Source organism: Ursus arctos, unplaced genomic scaffold (assembly GCF_023065955.2).
Source record: "Ursus arctos isolate Adak ecotype North America unplaced genomic scaffold, UrsArc2.0 scaffold_31, whole genome shotgun sequence".
Taxonomy (NCBI): domain Eukaryota; kingdom Metazoa; phylum Chordata; class Mammalia; order Carnivora; family Ursidae; genus Ursus; species Ursus arctos.
Window position 1 is genome coordinate 31,553,597 of NW_026622997.1, and position 21,700 is coordinate 31,575,296.

A 21,700-nucleotide genomic window follows, 5' to 3' on the forward strand; every position below is an offset into this window, starting at 1 on the left:
TGCATGTAGTAGGTGCTCAATAAATGTTAGCTTTTAAGGCATATCTATTATACAAACTAGAGTATACATAAAAGACAAAAGAAGTAGGAAAATTTTAATAAATTCAAGTTAAATATCCTGTATGTATACCCACAGGCAATTTTTGTAAATTACAGTAAAATACTTATAACCTAAAACCCACCATTTTAACCATTTTGAAGTGTACAGTTCAGTGGCATTTAGTACATTCACATTGTTGTGCAGTCATCACCACTATCTAGTTTCAGAACATTTTCATCACCTCAAAAAGAAACCTGTACCCATTAAACAGTCAGTCCCTAGTTCCCCTACCCCTCCTCGGACCGTGGCAATCACTGTAATATTTCTGTTTTTGTGGCTATGCCTATTTTGTATACTTTGTGTGAATGGAATCATACAACTTGTGACCCTCTGTGTCTGGTTTCTTTCACTTTGTATGTTTTTAAGGTCCCTCTGTGGTCCAGCATGTATCAGTACTTCATTCTTTTTTATGGCTGCATAGTATGCATTATATGGATACACATGATAATTTGTTTATGCATTCATCAGTTGATGAACATTTGGGTTCTTTCCACCCTTTGGCTATTGTGACTAGTGCTGCCACCAACATGCATGTACAAATTTTTGTTTGAACACTTGTTTTCAGTTCTAAATATAGTAATTCTATATTTATCTTTTTGAGGGAACCACCAAACTGTTTTCCATAGTGGATGTGCCATCTTACATCCCACCAGCAATGTATAAGGGTTCTTTCTCGACATCCCGGCCAACACCATTTTTTTATTATAGTTATCCAATTAGGTGTGAAGTATATCTCATTATGGTTTTGATTTGCATTTTGATATTAGATATCTTTTCAGTGAGCTTGTTGGCCACCTGTAGATCTTCTTTGGAGAAATTTCTTTTTAAGTCCATTGCCCATTTTTCAATTGGTTTTTTGTCTTTTTTGTTGTTGAAGGCAGAATCTTTTAATTATAAAATTAATTGATGTGTCATCTTTAAGGAGTGTGTTTGGGAATATAACAGTAAAGGATTGGAGTTCTTTTGAAGTAACATTTGATTGAATGTTTTATTTTTATCTATTTTTGTAGAAATGTAACTACCTTTAATTATATAGTTTAGCCTCTTGTCTTACTCCCTTCCTCCAGTCTGCACTAGCAGATAGCCACATTTATTCCTTTCCAGATTATCATTGTTTTATATTGATGTTTTTTTTCGGTTCATAGAATGTTCCTTTCTCAGCTTTTTTGTTAACAACTTCATTGAAGTATAATTTATATACCACAAAATTTCACTCATTGTAACTATATAGTTTGATGATTTTTATTAAATTTATAGTGTTGTACCACCATTACCAAATTCAGTTTTATAACATCTATAGCACCTTGAAAAGTTTCCTCAGCACTGTTGGTGGTAAATTTCTGTGCCCACCTCCTGGCAACCACTAATCTGCTTTCTGTTTCTATTCTATAGATTTGTCTTTTCTTGATATTTTTCACATAAATGTAATCATAATATGTAGATGGAAGATTAGCTTCTTTCACTGAGATTAATGTTTTCAAGGTTCGTCATCCTTGTTGTAGCATGTATCCATAGTGTGTTCCTTTTTATTGCTTAACCTATGGATTATAGCACATTTTATTTATCCATTCACCAGTTGATGGGCGTTTGAATTGTTTCTGGTTGTTGGCTGTTACGAATAATGAATGTTCATGTACAAGTCTTTATGTGGACACCCTCCCTCAGCTTTTTACTTTGAAAAGTTTCAAGTCTACAGAAGGGTTGAAATAATAAATATGTGTGTGTGTGTGTGTGTGTACATATATATAAAATGAACGTCTGTATGTGTCTCACCTAGAGTCACTGATTTGTTAACATTTGCTACCCGTGCTTTACCTCTTTTTGTAAATACACGTTTGCAGAATTGTTTACAGATTATCGTGATAGTTTATGTATTAAGTATTTCAGTACGAATCTTTAAGAATGAGGACATACATCGTCATACATAACCACAGTATCATAATCAGACTTAAAAATTAGCAATAATTTCATAACATCAACTATTTTATATACATATTGAAATTTCCCCAGTTGTTCCAAAAGTGTCTTCTAGAGCTTTTTTTTACCCCCTTTTCTTCTAATCCAGGATCCAAAAATGATTTATTGTTTGCATTTGGTTATTTCTTTTTTTTTTTTTTTTTTTTTTTTTTTTTTTTAAGATTTTATTTATTTATGTGACAGAGAGACAGCCAGAGAGAGAGGGAACACAGCAGGCGAGTGAGAGAGGAAGAAGCAGGCTCCCAGCAGAGGAGCCTGATGTGGGACTCGATCCCGGAACGCCGGGATCACGCCCTGAGCCGAAGGCAGACGCTTTAACGACTGCGCTACCCAGGCGCCCCATGCATTTGGTTATTTCTCTTAGTCTGTCTCTCTCTTTTTTAAAGATTTTATTTATTTGAGAGAGAAAGAGAGGGTGAGCGAGAGAGCACAAGCAGGGGAAGTGGCAGAGGGAGAGGGAGAGGGAGAAGCAGGCTCCCCGCTGAGCAGGGAGCCCCACTTGAGGCCCTGTCCCAGGATCCTGAGCCAGAGGCAGATGTTTGACTGACTGAGCCACCCAGGTGCCCCTCTCTTTATTCTTTAATCTGGAATAGTTCCTCTGCCTCTTTTTTCATGTCACTGAGGTTTAAGAGTATAGGCCATTTAATCCCGAAGTTTAGATTTGTCTCCTTCCTTTCTCATGATGTAAGTTAAACATTAAGGTTGTGTACTTTTTTTATACAACAGTGATTAAATGAAAAAGTGAGTTTTGAAGTATGGAATCATAAAAAATACCTTAAATAATTTAAAACATGGAATCAGGACACACGGAATGTCTCCTTATTTGTTTACTAAATGGGATCACTTAGTTAAGGTATTGATTGCCAGATTGTAAAGGCGTGACCTTTTGTATTTAGCAAGTAATTTGTAGGAGGAAGCTTTGAGACCATATGCTATCTTGTTTTTCAATAACCTTTTACCTAATAATGGCTTAGTATCATTGCTTGAAGAGTTACTACACTGAGGGGGGTGCATAGAATGCTTATTTAAAAAGAACAACTTCATTAGTTGTGCAGTTGAAAAGGCATTTTGTATTGTCTTCCTTAGATTTCTGTGCTTGGATAAGTATATTCTAGATGTCTCCTTGTCTTGTTATATTGTACTTACAGTATCATAGAGAAATTTATTAGTAGCAAGTAAGGTGTGGAGATGGATTTTATGTTTTAGAAGTTGCTTTTGATAGTTGGTTGCAGTTTAGCAGTCAACTGAGCAAGATAGTGGAGAAATTGATGGAATCTAGTAAGAAGGAACACTTTCTCTATATTAAGTAAACATACATCAGCTACTTTTCCAAAAAACCCCAGATTTGTTTCTGAATGTTGAACATTTCATATATAGTTTACGTTTTCTCTGCATTTTTGTTTTTTAAGGGTTTTGGTAGAGTGGCTAGTTTTGTCCTCTGTGCATTCTAAAATTGCTTATATTATGATACTGATTAATCATGGGTACATTCTCAGAATGTTAATGTAAATACTTTTCTTTCTTTTCCCCGGAAAAAGAGAATATGGTATGTCAGTAATCTCTGTAATTAATGTGGTTTCTGCCTGGCTTGCCCCACAACATGGGACAGGTATATCAGATGTCTCTTATTCTAATAAGACTGATAGGTAACTGAAGAATATGCGTTAAAGCATGGAATGCTAAAAAATAATTTAGATGCTTTAGGTTAATTTAGAACACAAATGTATATAATTTGTATTTTTTGCAGTAGGCTTAAGACCTAATCTTTGCATATTAGCCAACAGTGATTTGGGAGGCATCCATATGGGCTGTATAAGCCACACAAATAATACATCATTCGTGAGGGTTAAACATATTAGTAATATGGCCTCTGGGACTCGGCTTTCTTGGCTGCAACCTTCATCTGCCTCTTAATAAAATGTGAACTTAGGCAAGTGCCTCAGTTTTCCCATGTGTAAAATGCCGAAAATAGCAGTGTGTTAGTAATTGTGAAACACATGCTAGCTTAAAATGGTTAACTCATTTAATCTTGCTGGTAACTGGCATGTAAGTGCCTAAGTAAGTGTTTGTTAATTAATATCCAGATTTGGTCTCATTAAGTGGAGTGAGACCATAAAAACATTTGCGAAAACCTGAAGGCACTTTAGGTTTTTATGACTTTTTCCCTCAATCTTTAAAATTGTCTTGCCCATGCCTGATATGACAGCATTCTTTTTTTAACAGCAACATGCCTTTCAGCGGTTCAAATATTCAACATAGATTTCATAGAAAAAATGCTTTCTTTTTGCATTAACCTGTTTAGGTAGTCAAGTGTGTGATCTCAGCAACAAGTAAACTAGGGATAGTTATTAGGCATAGACAGATTTGGGAACAGTAAAACAACTAGTTCTTCGTAAAGCTTAGGCTTAACTGGTAAGAGTGGAAATAAGCTTCTGTATTGGAAAAAAGCTCTGCTGGCTGGGAGAGCACCTGACAAGCTGTGAGCGCGTCAGTCTGTTTTATGGAGGGTCTTGAGCATAAGTTAATATAGCCTGTGGAGTAAAGTCTTGTAAAGGAAACTACTGCTATATTCTTTGAAGAAGATGCTGCTGCAGGCTCACCATCTTAAGGTGTCTAGTGTAGGTTATATGTTATGGGTCTGTCTTCTGCTAGATTATAGCCTTTCATCCTGTGTTTCTTGTGATGGTTAAGGTAGCTCATGTTTGTGAAAAGTAGCAAGTTCTGCGGCCCAGAAGATAGATGGATCCATGATTATTAAGCTCTTCTTAGAACAGTTTGCCATGAATCAGCAATGGTCCTCAGCACTGGGGAGGGGGGCCATGCACTCCTAAGTTGAATTCTGAGAGATGGGTCCTGAGCTTTTTAGTATTTCCAGCGGAGCCTTAGATGGTGGCGCACAGAATATGCTCATTAAGTTTGTGAATGACATGAAATTTGGGTGGGATAGATGATTCAGTAGGCAACTGGATTAAAATTCAAAATATCTAAGGTTCAGAAAAGTTGTGGATATATATACATAGTATGTATATGTATGTATTCAGTAGGGTCAAGGCAAGATAACTTTCTTAAGGAAAGTAAACAGCTGTGGAAATTTAGTATAGGAGTAGGATTGGGTTGCTACCAGTGGTAGTACAAAGAATTCCAAGGTAATAAGAAAACCAGTTAAATAAGAGTCAGTGATGCTTTTTGCATTTGCAACCACTGATAAGAAGTCCTATAATTGGAGTGGTGCTTACAGAAGTGACAGGCCATCCCTTTACGATATTTAGTATTAGACTATCACAGGGTATGCATTCAACATAGATCTCAGAAAAATGTTCCAGAGTGAGGAAACTAGAAAGTCTCCATCAGAAGATTTTAGTAGGTAGTTAACTTAGAAATAATGGAGAGTTTAGTAGTTCTCTTAGTAGATCATATATAATTATGTTATTGTATGGTCATAGACTCATAGAATGTCAAAGGTCACTGGTCTAAATAACCCACTTTACTTTAACAAAGGGTAAGAAAACCCAAACGTGAGGTCAGACACTTAAGCCAGGCCCTTTGCTTCCAGGCCACTGCTCTTACCAGTACCCATGTAGCAGCCTGTGTGTGTGTGTGTTTTTTTTTTTTTTTTTTTTTTACACTGATGACAAGATTATAAAGACGTTTACAACAGTAGGATGATTATAAAGTAAGACATTAGAATTCATGATTTCAAGGGTTGGGAAGCAGTGAAATATACAGAAAGAAGCAGTGGCATCTCTGGTGATTATAGAACAGGGATACTTAAGTCTTGAGGCAGGGACAAAAAAGTACTGTTGAGTTTCCTTCTAACTCTTCGTGTTACTCTGTTGGGGTTGATTACATGGAGAATTTTCTTTTGCAGACTTTCTCAATTTTGTATTTTATTTTATTTTTAAAGATTTTATTTATTTGAGAGAGAAAGAGCATGAGCAAGGGGGCAAGGAGAGGGAGAAGCAGTCTCCCCACTGAGCAGGGAGCTGGATGTGGGGATCAATCCCAGGACCCCAGGATCATGACCTGAGCTGAAGGCGGACTCTTAACTGGCTGAGCCACCCAGGCACCTCTCAATTTTGTATTTTAAAGTGAATGACTAAAATATCCAGGAAATGGAAATTTTGAACTTATTTCCTTTTCAATGAGCTTTGGACTGGGAATAAGGACAGCAGTTTCTTTTCTGCTATCACCTTTCAGCCATATCTCATCACACGAGGTAGGTGTGATCCTGACCTTTTCACCTACCCTTTGAGAATATCCTAGTAGACTGATAAAGCACTAATATGTTTAGAATTTGAACAAATGAAAGGTGCTATTGAAGTATAAAAGATGTTAATTTTTTAGTGTCAGTGACATTACATGCACATTTAAGTTTTTCTTATGTTAATATATTGCTAAATATTGCCTTCTCCTCCATATTTAGTAAATGTCATGTTGGTACTTGAATCTTACCTAAATGATATGCACTGAAATGTTGTATCTCATAGATGTCTTTTTATTTGGATGTTTTTCAGCACAGGTACCTTGTGCTTTTCTTCCTTAGCCCTACATCTACCCTTGCTAGCCTTTTTAACCTTGTAGTTGGAACCCTTGTAACTCTATCATCTCCCAAGTTTATGTCTCATTTTCTGACAAGGGAAGATGTAATGCTTTAGGTTTACTTTTCATCTTTCATAAAAATTATCCTGCATTTGATCTGATTTTCCATAAATATGGATAAGTGAATGCCTCTCCTTGCAAGCCTAAATTATCTTAGTATTAAGAATAGATAAATGCATGCTTCACCAGGATGAAGCCAAAGTATTTGCCACTTGGGTAGGACATGTACATATATAATTCTTCAGTAGTTTTTATGTAATGATAGTTGCAAAGATGAAGGAAAATGCAAAGCTCAGTGTTTTGCCTTAGAAGAAGTGGTTCTTGAGTTTAATGATTAACCCTTTGCAGAAGTTTCATAGCCATTTAATTACGTTGACCACTGTTCAGGAAAAAACACTCTAACCTCCATAAATACAGTGTCCCTTTCCCCTACCGATTTGGGACAGCAGCGTGGGTAGCCAGGAGAGAAGTAAGGGCAGGGAATACCTCACTGTATCTCTCTTCGTTTTTTCGTTCTTAGTTTAGTTTTCAGATTTTTTTTTTTTAAAGATTTTATTTATTTATTCGAGCAGAGATAGAGACAGCCAGCGAGAGAGGGAACACAGGCAGGGGGAGTGGGAGAGGAAGAAGCAGGCTCACAGCGGAGGAGCCTGATGTGAGGCTGGATTCCGTAACGCCAGGATCACGCCCTGAGCCGAAGACAGACGCTTAACGACTGCGCCACCCAGATGCCCCTAGTTTTCAGATTTTTGCTCCTATACCAAATAGTTGGGAAATACCATCTCACTGTATTGTTTTCATAACAACATGAAGAATGCCTTTTGTAATGGACCAATAGTAGTACCTAATGTAGTGTAGAATCTTAAAAAATTTATTTTTTGTACCAATGATATTTTATTGAGCTATAATTTAAATATAGTAAAAAGCACAATCTTAAAGGTATCATGTGATAAATTTTGACAAATGTATACCATGTATACATGTAATCATTTCTCGGATAAAGAACGTTTTCATCACTCCAAAAAGTGCCTTCCATTTCTGTAGAATTCTAAAAAAGCTATTTTTACAAAGTGGATGGAAATAGTTTATGTGAGAAATTTAATCAGTGTGTATAAAATTCAGGTAGCTGGACAGCAGTGAACTTAGTCTTTAATAGTCTTTTTTTTTTTTTTTTTAAAGATTTTATTTATTTGTCAGAGAGAGAGAGCACAAGCAGGGGGAGCGGCAGGCAGAGGAAGAAGCAGGCTCCCGGCTGAGCGGAGAGCCTGAAGTGGAACTCCATCCCAGGAACTTGAAGGCAGACACTTAACCGACTGAGCCACCCAGGCGTCCCTTAGTCTTTTTTTTTTTTTTTTTTTTTTATTTTTTTTCTCTACTGCAGAAGTGAATTCTGCTGAGCATTAGTTTTATTCTAACATAGAGTTTGGATTTCTTAAAATATCATACATTTGCAAATGAAGAGACCAGGATATAAGGCAGTCCTCTGTTTTCTAGATAAGAAAAAGAAGTGTTTGTTCAGTGTGAATATAGAAACTTTTAGGGGTATAGGTGAAATAATTAAATGTCGAATTAAAATGCTAATTGTACATATATATTTTAAAACTTTTTATTTTGAGATAATTGTAGTTTTATATGCAGTTTAAAAAATAATATAAAGAGATCTATATTCATTTTACTCCTGTGGTAACTTCATGTGCATTTTTAAGATCACAGGTTATATAAAATTATATGCATTTGTATATGTTCCTAATATAAATTTTCAAATACTAGTTTTTCCACACTCTATGAAAGCAATTTATTCGAACTTTCCATATCTTCACAGATATCAGTGTCTTTAATGTTTACTAAAAACCATGTTTAAAGTTATTGAGCACAGTTTTTCAGTTATTCACTTCCTTACAAGTTGAGATAGAGCACTTTAAAAATCTGTCAATGTTACTCTCATTGGAAATTTTATCTGAAGCCACAAGAATCCATTCATATAACACTAGGAGACTTGCTGTCATTTTAATGTTATTTGTGATCTTCCTAACACTCCAAGGCTTTTATTGTATTGCTAAGTGATCTTCAAAAGACTTTTTCAGTGGCAAGCTACCTCTTGTAATTACAAGATCACACTTAATACTTAAATATTAAATCTGTATTTAAAACTGTTTTACTCCCTTTAAAACTTCTTTGTTGTAATAACCTTGATAAAGCATCTAACTCTAGTGTTGCCTCATGTCCTTCCAGACTTAAGTATTTCTGCCCAGTGATGAAAACTTCACTGTCTTTCCCCTTTCACAGACTCTGACTGGATTGATGCCTCGGGAGTTTAATTCCATTCATACGGTCTTCCTCTTTTGAAATCCCACATACCCTTTCCCTGGGCATGACTGTATACCTGGGTTTTTCACTTTTAGGTTTCTTGGGAGCTTTTTCCTTTCTCTCCTGGTGGTATTTAGTATAAAATTATTGGTGCCAGCCTCAAAAGTAGAGCAATTCCTTTTTTGGGGGGGGGCAAGATAATTTTAGGGGCAAAATCCTTATATTTGAGTAGATATGCTAAGATAGGTGCAGCCACTGTATACCATTGTGTGTGAGAGTTGGTAGTGTCATTATTTTCTCTTATGTGGGAAAATTATTCAGCATTTTTATTTAGTTCTTTGTGTTTTTTCCCTCCTTTCCTGTGAGGGCTTTTACATGTTTTAATTTTTGTCTTCCTTTTTATTAGTTTATTGATGACCGTGGCTCATCTTGTTTTAATTGTTAGATAGTGCTAGATTAAGCTCTTAGTAATGTGTACAGGGCCACAGATGATAAGATGACTTGTTTTACGTCTATATATCTTTTAGTGCAGGGACTTCAAACACATAAAACTAGAGGTGTGTTGTGTCCTTGCTGTCCTTGAATTTGGTATAAAATGTTAAGACACTGTTCATTACAGTACCCCAACTGGAATCTAAGTTGTTAAATTGAAATTATCTTTTAAAGTAGTACGACCATATTGCTACATTCTAGAAACTAATCCCCCTTATTAACAGCTCCGTCTTTTCCTTTGTAATATTCCATTATAAAACTTTGCAGACATTGTCTGAATGATGTCGAGTGATGTGTAACAGTTCAGACAGGCTGGATGCACTGTTGAAAGCCTCCTTTGTCATTGCCAGCTAGGATTTCATCTGTTTGAACTGGCCTTTTTCTTGTTTGCCTGGGGTGAGCAAAGAGTGATGATTTAGTAGAGTTGTTGCTTGCTTCCTAGCTGTTGTAGGAAGTTAGACTTTCTGGCTGTAAGTGTGCGAGGTGGCACACAAATTGTTACTAGCCTTTAATCATCTAATCTTACTTCTAGGCAACTGGAATGATTTTTAGACTGGTGGAGGCATTGTGATTGGATTTTTCCTTCTCTTCCTTCACCTCCGTCTCCTTCCCTTGCCCCCCAACCTCTCCTCTCCTCTCTCCCTTTCCCTCTCCTCCTCTCCTTCTTTTAGATTATTAAAGAAGATTGAGCTAGGATATGTGACTAGTTGGTTTTTACAGATCAGTTCTCTTCATTAAGAAGGAAACCCCATCTGGGCACCTGGCTGGTTCAGCTGGTGGGGTGTGTGACTCTTGATCTTGGGGTTGTGAGTTTGAGCCCCACGTTGGGTGTAGAGATTATGTAAAACAAAAAAAAGTCAAAAAAAAAAAAAAAAAAAAAAGGAAACCCCTTTGTAGTCTAAGTTCTTTTAGTTTTATTGATCCATGCCTAACCTAGAGAAATTTAGGAACCATAGGACTGGAAGGGCTTTGGCTGGTACTGTTGTTTTACTTTTGAGTCTTCAATTTTTTTTTTTTTTTTGGTACCTCAGTTTTTTCCTCATTGTTGGGCCAAAAAAAGTATTGTTGAGGAACATTGATATGGTGCTGTGTTTTTTTAATTTCCATATTTATATGGAAATGTTTTGTGGGGGGAACCTGGCATGTGTGTGTTTTCCTGGGTGGGAAGAGATAGTAGTGTTATATAGATGTAAAGAAAACATTATAAGTAAAACTGTTCTAGAATTTTCAGAAATCAGGAATATTATTTTAATTTCCCAGGGTGAATTAGTTGGGAGTTAATTTATCCTTCATTAAAAAATTACTATCCTTCAAAATTGGAAAATTTTTTATTTCAGAAGAAAACATGATTAAAGTAAGATAACCATTTCTCCCATCAATAAAGATTTGACAGTAATAATACTTAATGTTGGTAAGAGTTTATTGAAAAAAAGTACCTTCAGATTCTTTTGATGACAGTGTAAATTGGTAGAACTTATTTGGTAAGTAATTTGGCACTATTAACCCAAATCATACTTTTCGCATCTACAATGATTCTCCTCAGAATCAATTTTAATGAAAGTTATTCAAAGATTTATGTCTTCAAATGCTCATTATAGGAATATTTGTAATAGAAAAAATCTGGGGCAAAGATTGAACATCCAGTAATAAGTGATGACTAAATATAGTATGTACCAAACTATTATAGAGCCACAAACATGTGGTTTTTTTTTTTTTTTTTAAAGATTTTATTTATTTATTTGACACAGAGAGAGACAGCCAGTGAGAGAGGGAACACAAGCAGGGGGAGTGGGAGGGGAAGAAGCAGACTCCCAGTGGAGGAGCCTGATGTGGGACTCGATCCCAGGACCCTGGGATCACGCCCTGAGCCGAAGGCAGACGCTTAACGACTGAGCCACCCAGGTGCCCCCACAAACATGTTTTTGAAGAATACTTAATGACATGGGAAATATTAAGTAAATATAAAATGAAAATGAAATTTACATTTTTACACTTTTAAAAATGAAATACGTGATCTATGCAAAAAATTTGTATATATGTTACAGAGCATAATATAGTGCATACTTGTGAACATACTGCACAACTTTACCAACACTACTAAATATAATAAATTCTGAATTATGTGTATCTATTCATAGGGTAAGAAGGATTATTTCAGAATATTAACAGTTCTCATTTTGAGAGGTTGGATTATCAGTGATCTTTGGTTTTTGCTTAAATGCTTATGTTCTTTTTCTAAATTCTGTATAAGGGTCATGTGTTCTCAAAACTAGAAAATATCATTATTCATTGAAAGGAGAGGAAAATTTAAGCTGGTTTCTTTCCAACTCCATTTCATTGGAAAGAAACTTCAGAAAGTGTCTGCCACTTGTTATCTCCTGAGTGACAAATCATGACCGGGTACACAGGGTGACATTATCTACCGGTCGTAGGTAATACAGTGTGATAGAGCTCCTGAGAAATGACAGGTTGGCAGTTACAGGAATTGTGGCTGCCCTTTCTTCCAGATGGTGTTTGAATGACCTTTACAAAACACATTTTTGAAATCTACTTAGGTTTTTGTTTCATGCTTTCAGGAGAGGGGGATTCATTTCTTCATTTAACAAATATTGGGTGCCTATTAAGTACTAAAGAAGAGTGACCAAGAGGGTCATTTGCTAAAAGAAAACAGGAAGAGGGACTGATTTAAATTGGGTGGTCAGGTGAAGGCTGCTGAGCGCGTTTGAACCCAGACCTAAGTGACAAGAAAGAGCTAGTCTTACTGTGATTTAAGGGTAGAGGAAACGCATGGGTAAGAGCTCTACAGCACATTCTAGGAAAAGAAAAAAGGCCAGTATGGTTGAAGTGTAGTAACCGAGGGGAGCAAAATGGTAAGAAGTGAAGAGAGGAAAGTAGGGGGAGGTAGGCAGAGTGAGACCATGAGGGAACTTCATGGTTTTGGAAAGGTGTTTGAATTTTGTATTAAATGCAATAGGAATTTGTTGGGTGGCATTAAGCAAGAAATAATCTATTTTATTTTATTTTATTTTTTAAAGATAGAGTGAGCACGAGTGGGGGAAGGGCAGAGGGAGAGGGAGAAGCAGGGTCCCCTGCTGAGCAGGGAGCCCAGATGCAGGGCTCGATCCCAGGCTCATGATCCACGCCGAAGGCAGACACTTAATAACCGACTGAGCCACCCAGGCACCCCAGCACAATCTAATTTCATTTTAAAAGATTCCTCATTGCTTTGTGGAAAATCATTATAAGCAGTCAAGAGTGGGAATGGGGAGACCAGTAAAAAGTCCTTTACAGTGGCCCAGGTGTTGAGGTAATGGTGGCCAAAGTGGAAGCATTGATAAAGGAATGAAGTAGATTTGAGGTCTCTTTGGAAATAGACGCAGTGGATTTTTGCTGAGTATTGTGTATGAGAGACTATTGGAAAGAGGGAAATCAAAGTTGGTTTCTAGAATTTTGACTTGAGCAACTGGAAAGAAGGTGTTGCCATTTATAAAGGTGGACAAAATGCATCAAACAAGTTTGGGAATATTGGAAGTTCTAGTTTGAAATGTTGACTCTGAGCTGCATGTTGAGATGTCAAATAGGCAGTTAAATATATGAGTTTGGAGTAAGTTGAAGAGGTTTGGGATGAAGGTGAATATTTAAAGCCATGATAGAAGTGGAGGTAATGAGGACTGAGCCCTGGCATCTCCAGATAAAGGTCTTGGCTGTGGAGGAGGAGCCAGCAAAGGTGGCCAAAAGAGACCAGTTAGATGAGGAAAACTAGGATTGGGCAGTAAATTTGATCTAGAATCTGAACAACAAGAAGACAGAAGTAAAGAGAATTTCAAGAGGGATGCATCTGGATGAATGCTGTTGAGTGGGGGTGGGAGCGAGGGGATCAGAGACCTAACTGTGTGTTTTGTGAGGCTGCTGTAACAGATTACCACAAAGTGGACGACTTAAAGTAACAGAGATCTGTTCTCTTAATTAAAGTTCTGGAGGCTGGAAGTCCAGAATCTGGCAGGGCTGCCTTCTGTCTGTGGGATTCTAGGGGAGAATCCATTCCTTGCCTCTTCCAACATCTGCTAGCTGTCCCAGCACTCCTGGGTTTGTGACCACATCCCTGCAGTCCCTTCCTCCATCTCTCCAAACTCCCTTTGCCCTTCCTCAGATACATTTGTGATATCATTTAGGCTCCACTTGGATAATACAGGGTAAATGCAAAATCTTTAATTTGTCTGCAAAGACCTTTTTTTCCAGATAAGATAAATTCCAGGGATTACAAATTCCAGGGATTAGGATTGGATTTCTTTGGGTGGCCATTATTCAAGCTACTAATGCTTGGTTTTAGAAACATGGTAGCCTTTGGAGATCTCTATAAGAGCAATTTTTTTTTTTTTTTTTTTAAGCAGTGAGACATAAGAGCATCCCATTTACCTTTCATGTTTGCTGTCACGTAGAGAACTCTTATTTGTTTCAAGACTGCAAGTTGACCACGTTGCCTTTCTATGGGCAATCAGTAGTTGTATGCCTGTGGTTAGCTCCAGGTTTTACATGCTGAACATGAGAAAGGAGAAAAGGTCTCAGAAGCCTGTGCCAGTTCTTTCAAATTCTGTGTCGCTGAACTCTGTGATCCAAGTTGGCATTACCAGTGGCCATTATTTCTGCAGCCAAAGGCTGGCTTATTTTAGATTTCATAGATCTCTGTTTTGATTAATAATATCAGTAGCTGTATTATTTCTTTCATAACCTGATTGATAAGCACATTGCTGGGAAATTCCTATTCAGAAAGTGGAATGGATGTCACTTGGTAAGGTTTAGGTATGGGGGTATTTTAAATAAATTCTCTGAAGGGAGAGAAGGGGATGCAGAGAAAAAGGCTATTTTGCCATTTTTTTTTTTCTTAACCAGCTTTGTGAAACACAGATGGTAAAACCGCACACTTGGCGCTGAGCTGCCCTCATTGGTTCTCTGCACACTTTTCATGATTCCTCCTGGACAGTGGGAGGCATCAGAAGTGATAAACAAGTTATCTCTTGCTCTCTGTGCTACTGCATGGACAGGAGATAGGGACCACATCTGGAAGAGGCTTGCATTCTTGGCCGTGGGGGGCGGGGGGAGGGATTACGAGTAACAAAGAAATTCCTTCATCCTCTGTTCCCTTTCAGTTGGAACTGAAGTAACTGGCGGCCTGAGGTTGCTTCCCTGTGTGGATATATATTTGGTGGGGAGGGCATGGCAGGGATTGGGCTTCCTCCTGATGAAAGGCTTTGTTTTCTCAGGGAGCTTACTTGATTACCGTACATTAAATCTTTACTTGTGGGACCACTGTCCTAAATTACCAGAGTGCTGACTTGGGATTTATGTGTACCCTTCAGCTTCTGTATTGGGGGCAGAGGCCCTAGTTTGGCATGGTGAAAAGAGCACAGGCTTTGGAGTTAGGCAGACCAGATTCATCCACTTACTTGTTCTGTAATCTTTGGCAAATTATATACCCTCTGGAAGCCTCTTTTTCCTCGTTTGGCAAAATGGGGTTGAAGGCATCTGGTATGCTTACCACATAGTAACCATGTAATAAATGTTAGATTCCTATTATAACATCTTTTCATCTCTATATTCATTTTTATTCGTTTATTGATACTCAAAATTTCCTTACTGACTTTGATGTCTTTGTATTAATCAGAGTCCTAAAGAAAGATTCACCTGTTAACATAGCATCTCTTTTGGGGAAAGAGAAGCAATGGACCCCCACCTCCTACCCTCCACCCCACTTTTGTCCCTATGACAATTACTTGCCGTTAGGTCTTGGGTTCCAGTACATTGGGAAACAACCATAGCCATCAGGGAATACTCCTGAGATAGGCGTTCATTAATTGTAGAATTTACTAGGGAGGGCAGAAGAAAGTTGGCTTATTCTGTATAGGAGCACCTCTGGGCAAAGACTAAGATACTGGGAGGGAAGTTGCTGAGGAATTAGGCTGTAAATAGATCAGCTTATCCAACACAGAGTATTTTAGGAGGTTTGGGGGGAAGAAAGCTGTAGGAATGAGTCCACTTGGGAGAGGAAGGGAAACAGCAATGAGAGGAACTTAATAGACAAGTTATTGATTGCCCACCATGTTGTGCCTGGGCTACTTTGTAGTGCCAGGTGCTGTGTTATGCTCTGAACAAAGGATAGCCTTTGGCCAAGGTCATATATTTCCTCTGCAGTTCCCCAGCTCTGTGACCTTGGGTGAGCTGCTTGCCTGTCAAATGGAGAGAAGACTGTCCTTAATTTCCTAAGATCCCTCAATTTAATAACACCTAGGAGGAAATGGTAGGAACATTTCCTCATTAATTTAGTCATCATTTGTAACCAATCATATGATGTTTTCCTGGTTGTAGAAATTTTAATGTGATTTTTTTTTTTTTTTTTGGAAAGAGCATTTTAGGGGGTGCCTGGGTGGCTCAGTCGTTAAGTGTCTGCCTTCGGCTCAGCGGGTGATCCCAGCGTTCTGGGATCGAGCCCCACATCAGGCTCCTCTGCTGGGAGCCTGCTTCTACCTCTTCCACTCCCCCTGCTTGTGTTCCCTCGCTCGCTGGCGGTGTCTCCATCTGTCAAATAAATAAATAAATAAAATCTTTAAAAAAAATTGCATTTTAGAAGCAAAGCAATGTGGTGTAATACCCATCTCACGGATGGTGGGAAGATTAATAAGATAGTGTAAAGTGCCCATCACAGTTAGTATTCAGTGAATTGTAGCTATTATTAACAGATGAAAGGACATGAAAAATAATTTGATTGGGAACCTCTAAAGAAAGAATTTTAACCAATAGGGTCATGATGTGATCAGGATCTGAAATAGGAGTAGAAGGAAGGGAAAGAAGATGAAATAAAAATTCAAATAATGTTATGGAGATAAATGAGTGTGTCTGAGTAGAAAGTTTTACTCCTTCACAGACAAAATTTTCATTTTCTGTAGTAATAACTTGCCTTGTGGTATATGTTCCAGTGTGAACAGAGGGAATGAGATAATCTCATGGGACAAAAGGACTCCTGTGTCATCTTCTTGGCATGTTAGAGTAATTCTGATCTTGTTGCTACATAATTTCTGAATTTTGCTAATCACAAAAGGCATTGGTTAACACACTGATAACAAAATGTGTGTTTGTTTTTGTCGTTTTGTTTGTTTTCATTTCCTTGTGGAAGAGGGTGGCTGGTTAGGGACTTACCATTAGTTTATTCGTTCAGTTGCCTGGCCAGGAGATTCTTGCTTACATTTGAAATATCTTTTATGTTTTCATTAGAGTAATACTGAATTTTTAGCTCTTCTTTCTTTTTTTTCTTTTTTTTTTGCCCCAGGTCCAGCAAGACTATGAACCTCTGTTCCAAATGCTTTGCTGGTAAGTGCAGAAAAAGGGTTTCTTATTTATTTTAATTTTTCTTCTTTTGATTGTTTTTAAGATGAACTAAATTATTTGGCCTTCCTTTTGTGTTTATGCATGGGGTTTGTTTTCTTTGCTTGTGTGTGAAAGTAGTTTATCCTTACCAAGATGCTTCATGTATTTGCCTAGGACTATTGAAACAGCCTTCCCTCAGTTAAATGAAATCGTCTGTGTACTTGCACCCAACAAACTTTACATAGGTTACAGCTGTGGGCATATAGTGGCACTATAAAAACTTGTGTTGTAGTAGGATAGTAACGTGTTCATCTCTGATCTTGACTTGAAATATTAGTAGTGAATATTGCTTTTACCAATGAGAATACAAGAGAAAGGATATTTTCATGTTGGAGTCAGGAAGAGAATCATTTTGAATTAGCCCTAGAATCCAGTCCTTTACTGAAATCACGTTGGGTAAATCACTTAATCTCTTTGGACTTTAGAGTCATCATTTGTAACATGAAGGGCTTGGGCTTGATACTTGCCCCGGGCCTTTTCCAGTCCCCCAAATGCTGATTGGTTGGCTCCTTAAATTATGACTCCTGCATGAACTTAAACCTTCATTTTTAAAAAAGAATTTTATGCCTAATGATCTCATATAAAATAACTAAGTCTTTACTAACTGAGATATGTTTAACCTTCCTTTTCTATTCATTTTGTCAAAGTAAAGCTGGACACTAAAGTGCTAAGGACAGATTTTAATCAGGAATATATAGCAATAGGGAAGAGTTCAGTTTGAACTGAACGCAACTTCAGTTTGTGCAGAGGTAACTGGGCATTTTAAATGGAGAATGAGGGAGTAGGGAGGGTTGCTAGCTTGGCTCCGTAGAGTCAGAAGTAAAAAATTATAAAGGATATGTCAATGTAAATGATGACTAGGTTGGTTGTGTCTTATTAGCTGACTGTCCTGGAAGTTAGAATTCTGTTCTTCTTCTGAGACTGAGAGACTCAGGCCCCACCATTCCTGATGGTTATGTTTTAAAGGAATGGCTTTTAGGTCCTTGAGACGGGCTCCTGAGATGTAGGAGATGCACATGCATGTCAAGGGGACAGAGGAAGGGTGCCCACCTGCAAACCCTTCTTAGTAAATGGTCTAAGATAGGATGGTCAGAGGCCTGTAGACCAGTGTTACAGCTAGAAAAACCTTAAATTCTTTTGGCAGCCTTGAGTTTTCTCAGGCAGGTACTTTAAGAGGGGCTAAGGTCCTCCTAGGGATGGGGCCTTGAGTTGTTAGAAAATGTGTTAGTGTTTGTTTAAATATTTTAATGTTTGGGGAGGGGGTAGATGAAACCATTTGTGTTCAGAGTCTGCAGTTTTTATAGGCCAAGGTTGAGTCCTAGTTGAGAAGAGGGCTCAGAAGAGCCTGGCTAGAGATTGGTCAAGGAGAGAATCTTTGTCAGATTTCACCTTCTGTTCATTACGCTATTTGGGCAAGAAAATAATCATAGGCTTTAGTCCTTTACATTTACGCCTAAACCAGGGGATAGGTGGGAGGGAGTTTGGGGGAGTTGGGGAAGGTGGCAGTTTGTATCTGTTGAAAGTTTGGAATTTGTCAAATACTTTACGTCTTTAAAAGGAAAAAAATATTGGTAAGTTTTTATCCAACTTTTAACAGTATATTTGCTGTTAAATGAATGTATTCTGCTTTTTTACTCTGCTTGTCTACAATTACAGATATGAAGAAATGCTTCCTTACTGGTGAGAGTTTTAAGTTTTATAGTAAAGATGAAAGTAGCAGTGAGACAAAATGCATATTAGATTGATGACTGTCTCCATATAGAACTAGCTTCTCCTTATGTATCAGTAAAGTGTGGCTTTGGGATTAGTCCAGGCACCTTTGAGTAAAGGGGCTCACATCAAATACTCAAAGAACCGTCTCATGTCCCTAACTAAATAGAAAAGTTTAAAAATTACCAGTGGAGACAGTTCAGCTATGGTCTTTGCATATTTTTGTACTTGTGGTTTGATTTTTTAAATAGTAATGATTATTTATTGTTTCTCTAGTGATCTGTGTCCATTTACTCTTTGTCATTTTTGCTTTCAAAAATATTAAGAGGGTTTTTTTCAAGTGTATAAAGAAAATACTCTTTCCCCTCTTTATCTTCATCCCCATATTCTTAATTTCTTCAACATCATTTGAAAGGAATGACGAGTAACATCCTGCTTGTGGAAGTAGCATTTGGTGTTGTTTTTGAAATACAGAAGAGATTTCATTGAACTTAACAGATACATTGTGGATTTCATTCCTGTATGGAACTAGAGGATAGAACTACGTTATTGCAGCAGAGGTATGAGATGTGTAGGACGACATGAAGATTATTTTGTCAAAGCCACATTTTAAATACTCTTTTAAAGTGTACCGTAAAGTATACAATGTGCTTTTAAAAGATGGAAAAATCACTTTAGAAACAGCTGCTGTGTCCCATTAGTTTAATTATTTTTCAACATTGCTTTTCAGAATAAATCTATGTGGTGAAAAAGTGAGTTGTAACATGTTTACATAAAATTGAAATGAGTAAAAACATACTTAAAATCTTGTTAAGATAGAGTACTGGGTGAAGAACTGTGGGTGCTAGTTTATAGCTGACTTTGATAACTGTTTGCTCTGGTGAAATATTCTGTCCACTGGTGAACATATGCCCCAGTAACTACTATCACTTGAGATTATTTTCCCTTTTCTTTATAAAAGATTCGTGGGCTGTTTGAAGTTAGAGAAAGGGAATAAGAAGGGAAAGGAAATGAGTATATGGGAAATGAAAGTTACTAAAAAACCATTGAATTGTTAATTTTGTCAGTAAATTATATACCAAATAATCGTGTTTCTCCATATTGTTAGAATAAGGAATGTCTGTATGAGCCATTTGCAGTAATGTAGAAGGGTACCAACCTGGCTGGATTTGCTGTTCCTAACACCTTTCGTCTTTTTTTTTTTTTTTTTTAAGATTTTATTTATTTATTTGACAGAGATAGAGACAGCCAGTGAGAGAGGGAACACAAGCAGGGGGAGTGGGAGAGGAAGAAGCAGGCTCATAGCGGAGGAGCCTGATGTGGAGCTCGATCCCAGAACGCCAGGATCACGCCCTGAGCCGAAGGCAGACGCTTAACCGCTGTGCCACCCAGGCGCCCCCTAACACCTTTCATCTTAACCAAAATTCCCATCTTTGAAATGAGAGGGTATTGTTTTCATTTTTATTTTTTGGCATCTTGAGTCCTGGCTTGGCCTAGCTGAAATCATTTTTGGCCATTTGGAGGTGTCATTCCCTCCCCTGCCATGTGCAATATGCTACTTGCTTAACCTTTAAGTGCTTTTGACCTGAAGATCCTTATCATCCAAGATTTTCTTGTGCCATAATCACAAGGATATTTAAAGGAAGTATTCTTATATGTGGAATTTAAGAAACAAAACAGAGGATCAAGGGGAAGAGAGGAGGGGCGCCTGGGTGGCTCAGTTGTTATGCGTCTGCCTTCAGCTCAGGGCGTGATCCCAGCGTTAGGGGATCGAGCCCCACATCAGGCTCCTCCGCTGGGAGCCTGCTTCTTCCTCTCCCACTCCCCCTGCTTGTGTTCCCTTTCTTGCTGGCTGTCTCTCTCTCTGTCAAATAAATAAATAAATAAAATCTTAAAAAGAAAGGGGGGGAAGAGAAGAAAAAATAAAACAAGACGAAATCACAGAGGGAGACAAAGCATAAGGGACCCTCAATCATAGGAAACAAACTGAGGGAGGGTTGCTGGAGGGGAAGGGGGGTGGGGAATGGAGTAGCTGGGTGATGGACATTAAGGAGGGCACGTGATAGAATGAACACTTGGTATTATATAAGACTGATGAATCACTGACCTCTACCTCTGAAACTGATAATATATTTTGTGTTAATTGAATTTAAATTTAAAAAAAAGTAAAAAAAAAATAAAGCAAGTATTCTGGGGAGTCACCAAAAAATGATTTACTCTAATGTTATGATTTGAGGTATAGTGGATTAAAAATGTTCTGGATTCTTTTTATCTGAGGTAATTATGTAGTTGTAAAAAAAAAGAAACAGGAAAAGTTATTTTTATTATGGTATATTTTTTTCCATTCCCCTGTTTGCTGTTTTTCTGCTTGTCAGCCCCCCTTTTACATGTTTAGTATTTTCTTTCCTCAGATCACAATTCTCTGTATATTTTCTCTGTATATGGGTATAGTTCTCTTAAGAACACCTGCAGTTTGGATAAGGAATTCTCCCACCTTTGAGTTGATACATTATCCTTCCCAGTTGAGAGTGTTAACTATTTTAATATTACCTCTAAAGAAAGGATAAAAATGTACTTAACAGATTTGCAACTTATTTGAAGTTATGGAAAGAAGGTCTAAACTATTAAAAAGGATGGTATTTAAGCATCCTTGAATATAAGTTATCAATTCATCTTGCCACAGATCTTTCCAATTTTTAAAGCTATGTGAGCATCTTTTTGGGTCACTTTTAGCTTTTTTACCCCCTTCATAATATTCTAAAATAATATTCTTTCATGCTGTCCTTTTCTTTTATTAGATATTTTTATATTGTTTGTATGACTTTACTAAAAGAATCAGTAAATGTCTATAATAGAAAGCCACAAAATTTCATGACATGGTGTTTATAGTTATGGTGAATAAACACTTTTTGGGCATCTTTTTAAAAATTTATTTTCTTTCTTATAAATAAGAGAGCACGCACACGAGAGTGCATGAGCTTGGGGAGGGACAGAGGCAGAGAGAGAATCCTAAAGCAGTCTCAGCACTGAGTGTAGAGCCCGACATGAGGCTTGATCATATGACCCATGAGATCATGACCTGAGCCAAAACCAAGAG

General features: G+C 37.5%; 1 protein-coding gene across 1 annotated transcript in view; it reads left to right on the top strand.

The window, feature by feature from the left end:
* The window catches only part of ZFAND3 (zinc finger AN1-type containing 3), a 324,608-nt gene that overhangs the window by 90,806 nt on the left and 212,102 nt on the right, over positions 1-21,700 (top strand). The window contains exon 2 of the mRNA XM_026482808.4: positions 16,796-16,836. Within this exon, the coding sequence (XP_026338593.1) occupies positions 16,796-16,836 (41 nt within the window). The remainder of the gene's footprint in view (positions 1-16,795; positions 16,837-21,700) is intronic.